A 6,000-nucleotide genomic window follows, 5' to 3' on the forward strand; every position below is an offset into this window, starting at 1 on the left:
CCTTTCCCTGGAGCATCTACAATGATGCATGTATTATTTTAGCAGGTACACATTTACTTTTCAGTCATTTTGGGCAGCAAAAGCAGTGGGCCAAACTAACTCCATAAGGATGCAAACAACAGTATCTTATTCAGCACACTTCATCTGTAGAATTTAAAGATGACAGTAAAAGGGAACAGACTCACTGCTGCTGCTGCTCTGCAAGGAGGAAATTGCTAAGCAGCAGGTAAATCACTGGCACAACCAGGAGCAGATGCTGCATGCCCCGCACAGTGCTTAGATCCAGAGGATGGTACATCCAATAAATGTCCAAAAGTACCCACAGGGAAAGAACGACACATTGAACAAACCCTCCATTTGCAGTATAAACTGCTGCCAGTTTTTCTCAATATAGTGACATAAGGGACAACGAGAACTCCAGAGTGCTCCACACATCCAGCGGGCCAAATTAAAACCCACTACAAGCAATAGGAACTTCTCTGATTTCAGAGGAAGTGACAAAAGAAGAAAATCAAGCCATTGACCTTATTGTAYTTTAGACAGTTCACTCTAACATTCACCCATGCAATAGTGGCTATTCTATCTAGACTCAGATAAAATATGTAGGAGTTGTTTTTCATGCCTACAAGAGTCTTTACCTGATTGCTTCCTTCCCATTAAACTCTGGGGGCATCGGTTCCTCGTTATTACCGAAGAGAGGTCCATGGCTGTTGCCATTGCCAGCTCTCTCCCCTGTGTATCTGCTCTTGCGTTGGAACCAGTATGATGGTTTCAGGAAGAAAGAAGGAGGATACTGTACTCCATATTTGCCTAATTCAGAAACAAAAAAGGTAAAATATCACTCCAAAATTGCTATATGCCTATTCACAGTTGATAAATGCCATATTCAGCCATCTCATCTTTTACAGGCCCAGAATGAACAGCTTTTGGCAGAACAGAAGGGTTGACGATTACTGCAATCAAAAGTTGCCCACTTGTCCGTATCTGTAAATGCACGCAGGCAACACCGCAAATCACAGCAAAGATCCCATTAATCACCTCTTTACTTGTTTTTAAAGCATTCTGAGCCAAAGTCCTACAACATCCTTTTAAAACCCAGTGGTTAGGTCTGCTRGGGTAGATGTGAGGGATCTCAGTGCCTCACAGCAGCATTTAGAGTTCCTTTTGGAGGTTGTTTCTGAGGCACAGCTGATTTAGGTAGCTATATGTTTCCAGCCTCTGGGAAAACAAGATTCTGCCCAACAGTTTCTTCCTCACAAGTATGGCAATTTTAGTTTTCAGCCCCTCAGGTAATGTTGCACAGCACATTTCCATCAAGATGCTGTTCCACAATCTGATCAGATTACTGGTCACATATTTTTTGCTGCTCCACATAGGTTAGAATTTTCTCAGCTCTGTCCCACTGCTCCTTCAGCACCTCATTCTCTATGAGAGGGGAGGGTTAGAGAAAACAGTGCAAGTAGATTCATACTGTTTCCCTTACACTTCTACTTACCAGGCAAAACTTTATCAAAGTAGATGGCCAACAGCATATATAAAATACTGTCAAAGGTTAGTATGATGTAGAGCTTAAAGAAAGGGTACAATTCTGGTGCAAGCGTTGCTCCATATTTTTCAAATTTTATAATCTAGGGGGGGAAAACAGTACAAATCAGATGCAATACTTCCTTCAGCCCAAGAGACTACACRCAAGCCCCTGTTTTGCTGTCACGACCTTTTCATCACCATAAACCAATGCCTGCTTGTGATCAGGACACTGTTTTTAAGCTCTGCAATACTTTGTGACCAGAAGTATCAGAAGTGCTGCACTAAGCTGAATTCAAATTTCAAACCTGCCAGACACATCCCATTGTTGCAACAGTTGCCAGACACAGAAATTTATGGTATATACAGAGATGGTAAAATTCATGATAAAAATGAGAGTCTAGCTGCACTTGTTATAAATTAGTGTGTTCATACTTTTTGGAGTCCAGCTTGTTTTTTTTTACAAATCACTTAATACAGAGTTACCCTGACTAGGTCACTTTAGGGATAGAAATTACACAYGGCAGCAGCTCTGTCAACTGTCCCAAGTCTGCAGTGTGTTTGCTGTAGGTTAAACTTCTATGACGTGCTAGTTTTATTTTGAGCGTACCTTCGAGATCCCAGCTGTACAGACAAATGGGCTGATGAGATTAAAAATCCATTCTAAAGGCAGAGGTATTTTTTCAAATAATGTCAGAAAGCCCAGACATCCRAAGATAAAATGAAGGACAAAACCCACAAAACTAGCAACATTAGGCTGCTTTAACAATGAGCTGAGCATAAAATAGAAGTGAATCTGCAGAAGAGAAAAACAGTAATTAGCAGGATGCATTTTTGCTGATGATTAATGAACAGCCCAAACAAAAATCTAACAAGCAACATTAGAGACATGGTTGGGTTTGGTTGTCCTCTATGGATCAGGTTCTTAGAAAGTGAAATCAAGCYCTGTGTGCTCGTGGCACCTCACAGGGCTCGCCTCGTTTAGCAGATGGCTGTAATTTAGGGCAGGTCTATACAGACGGATGCTCAGAGCTCYCTCTGCCTCCTGAGCAGGCTGGACATTAGGCAGCCCCAGTCCCAGCACCATTCAGCAGCAGAATTTCCATTAACGTTACTGCTGGAGCTTCTTTCTTTACTGCAGGTACATTAAACCTACAATGATCCATGCACTAGATGTTGGTTGTCCATACGGTCTCTAAAGAAATTACCATTTTTCCTTGCAAAGTCCCTGCTCTGTGTGAAATGCGAACATACAAATATTGAGTTTTTTTATTTTAAGTCAGAACCTCTTAAAATTGGAATGATATTTTAGCCTACCAGTTTCAACAATAAAACTCTAAGCAGTGCAGCAGAAGCTTTTTTGTTACTTCCTGATGCAATGTCCTGCCCTAAAATATTCTGTAATCTAAGTTTATAAATACTTTAATCAGCAAACAGAAAAAACACATGCATAATTTAAAAACACAGAAGACTACTTACTGATGCTATGCCATAAAAGAAATAAAAGAAAAATATCTCAGCAAAGTTGCCTTCACTGACGACTTTTTTTGTGATCGCTGCCAGCATGCTTGCCATTATCGAAATGTAAACAGTGTAGAGTAAGCTCCAGGATAACCTGCAAACGAAGGCACGGTTATTTTTGCCTTTGTGAATGACAGCAATTGCCAAGATATATCTGGTACAAGACATGCTCCTTTTAATTCAGATGCTTAGCAATTCTCCAGACACTCCACTTCCATGCGCAGCTTCCAGTCCAGCATGAGCACCAGCAGTGTGCTGCGCTCTGCGAGCCTGCAAAGCCCTGGATGCTCCCTCCTTGCCAGGAGCAGGAGGAAAAGCGCCCTCCACTACCAATAAAAGCAGCGCAGGTTTCTGTACATCACTTCAACAACGTGTGACAGCTTGCTTCAGAGAGTTTGCACGTACCGCTAGACAACCACAACCGACTGCTGCCGGCATCTCCTGGATCTCTGCTTCTCAGCTGAGCGGCAGCAGCAGACCCATGACCATACTTCACATAAACACTCAGGTAACCTGCTTAAATTGGGAAAGCGTAAAGAGCCCATACACTGCACGTTATCGCATCTCACGAGCAGCAGACACTCTTTAAGCCCTGGTAGCGGGGCAGTTGAGGACCCAGGGCCCATGCATGGCAGGTGGTCTCCTGCTCAGCCCATCACCGCAGCTCCCCGAGTTTGGAAAGAAGCTGAGCTGCCCTATGGACTGACACTTTCATTCTAGCTAATATAATTCCTGCAATTATGCCCAGTTTATCTCCTTTTATTAGACTTACCAGAATGCAATATCTTGTAAACCCATTGCTGTCATTAAAACCTTGAGCTTCTTTTTCTCTCTTATAACCTTCACTGATAAAAAGTACATATATGGAGAGAAACACAACAGAACGTAGAAAATGAACCAGATGTAATCCAATTTATATGAAGGTTTGATCAAGGGTGATTTCAGACGAATGCCACTAATTGACTTCATCTCTTCCCAGACAGAATGATTTGTTTTCACCTAAAGAGAAGTTAGCTATTAGTTTGATTTTTCATAATGAAATTGTCAACATCAGAATAAAGACCACTTCATAAGCTTTAAAGTTACTAGTTTTTCAATGACAATGTTAAGTTCTTTAGTGGCAAATTAGTCTCAATATTTAATATATTTCCATAATTCCATGTAATAACTAACAATGCTGCCTTGAGCTATGAATACAACCATGACCTAAAAAAACAGATGGAACAGAAACATAACAGAAGCAGTACAGAAGACAGTATAGCTAAAGGACAGGAAATGCACAGCATTACTGCTCTGTAAATATTGTGTTTGGAGTCAATCGATTTTTTATGATGTAATAAGTTTTCCATTGAAAAACAGAGTTTGGAAAATACTGAACGTTTCAAATTTATTTTTCAAAATGGACCAATYTGTTAAAAATCACAATCCCMAAAACAAGACAAAAGTTTTGGCTATGGTGTTTCCATTCATTTTACTGTGACTTTTCATGAAATTTTGAGAAAAATAAAGGAAAAAAACAGTGAAGAAACAAAATGACTTCTACTTCCACAAAGGGATGGTTGATTGCTGAGTGAGTCACAGCCCATAGTTACTCCACAGCTTGTTCTGGCTGCTAAATTTCAAAGTAATACAGGAAACTGTATGCAAACGACAGCAATTTGCCAAGATGATCCATCCTTCTTTTAACTTTTGAATCATGCTAGTATTTAAAAATTAATGATCACAGAAAATGAACTTTGTTTTTTCTTTTGTAAAGTTGAATAACTTAAGAAAAACAAACAGAAAAAAATATTTTCCATCATGATCATACTTACTTCTATCATTGCTGCATCAATGCTGGACTGCAATGATAAAAACCCCCCGTACCAGTATGAAGGAGAGTCGCAATAGCTTGATGAAAAATTGAAGCAGGTGTCTGTRGGAAAGATAGAAAATGAAGCATTTTATCTATATGTTTACATCTACATATGCATATACACATATATGTGTGTGTGTGCGTGCGTCTATATGGTGTGTGTGCGGTAACAACATATTTGAGCTAAGCGTCAGAAAATTAAGATTTAGTATGACTCAGTCTTTCCCCTGGAGCTGCCATCTTCCCTAAAAACGGTGCAGTTTTGGGAGTCGATGGCCTTGGCTCCCTGGACCACCTGATACAACAGCAACGTTGCCTTCGCCGCACTGCGGAGCCAGCCRAGCTCAGCCTTCCGGCACTTCTGCTGGAAACTCTCCTATTTTGTTTCACATGGTTTATTTCTTTTAGTCAGCAAATGGGGCCATGGTTGGTCTTAGCAAAGAAAGATGTGGACAAATGTGCGTGCATATTTATTTTTTAATACGTTAAATGCCTGTCAATATATAGATATGCTAGAAGCAGCTTAGTGCCCACCATGTTCATTTTCAATGCGTGATCTGATGTAGTATGACACAGASGGAGTGTGAGAGCAAGGAATTTTGAGAATGTGTGTTAACATTTTTTTCCTGACATTTAACTTGCTTCTGAAGGAAACAAAAATTCAAATCCCAATTATTATACTCTCTTGAAGTATTTCACACATACAGCCTAGATCCCTTCCAAGTGGCAGGGCAGCATAGAAATTCATTTAAGCAGTTTGTTATGTAAAAATCAATTCTCTAGGTTCATTTATTTCTGTTACCAAAATTGTCCAAGACATCATTTGGAGCTACCACGCTGTAGCTTTGAAATCTGAGACTATAGGAGGAGTCATCCTTAAAAACAACACCAATAAGGTCTCCATCCAAAATTCCRTTTGTTTCCAGCATTTTCTCATTTTCCACTTCTTCTGTTTTTATACCTGTCATTTCCAAACAAAACAAACAAAACACACAGCAGAATTTCTGATTAGTGACGGAACAATACGAAAATACACATCAGTCACATTTTGTACTCCTGTAAATTGTGTTGACCAATCCTCCCCTCCTACTGCAGGTTTT

General features: G+C 40.1%; 1 protein-coding gene across 1 annotated transcript in view; it reads right to left on the reverse strand.

Moving 5' to 3' along the window:
* The window catches only part of LOC146596116 (ABC-type organic anion transporter ABCA8-like), a 28,867-nt gene that overhangs the window by 18,666 nt on the left and 4,201 nt on the right, over positions 1-6,000 (reverse strand). Inside the window, exons 4-10 of the mRNA XM_085304737.1 lie at positions 5,703-5,861; positions 4,860-4,960; positions 3,818-4,044; positions 3,004-3,139; positions 2,135-2,320; positions 1,496-1,628; positions 639-810 (exon numbers count right to left, since the gene is read on the reverse strand). Coding sequence (XP_085160863.1) covers positions 639-810; positions 1,496-1,628; positions 2,135-2,320; positions 3,004-3,139; positions 3,818-4,044; positions 4,860-4,960; positions 5,703-5,861 — 1,114 coding nt within the window. The remainder of the gene's footprint in view (positions 1-638; positions 811-1,495; positions 1,629-2,134; positions 2,321-3,003; positions 3,140-3,817; positions 4,045-4,859; positions 4,961-5,702; positions 5,862-6,000) is intronic.

Source organism: Rhea americana, unplaced genomic scaffold, assembly GCF_003343005.1.
Source record: "Rhea americana isolate MKP2758 unplaced genomic scaffold, rheAme1 scaffold_21, whole genome shotgun sequence".
In the NCBI taxonomy this organism is placed as follows: domain Eukaryota; kingdom Metazoa; phylum Chordata; class Aves; order Rheiformes; family Rheidae; genus Rhea; species Rhea americana.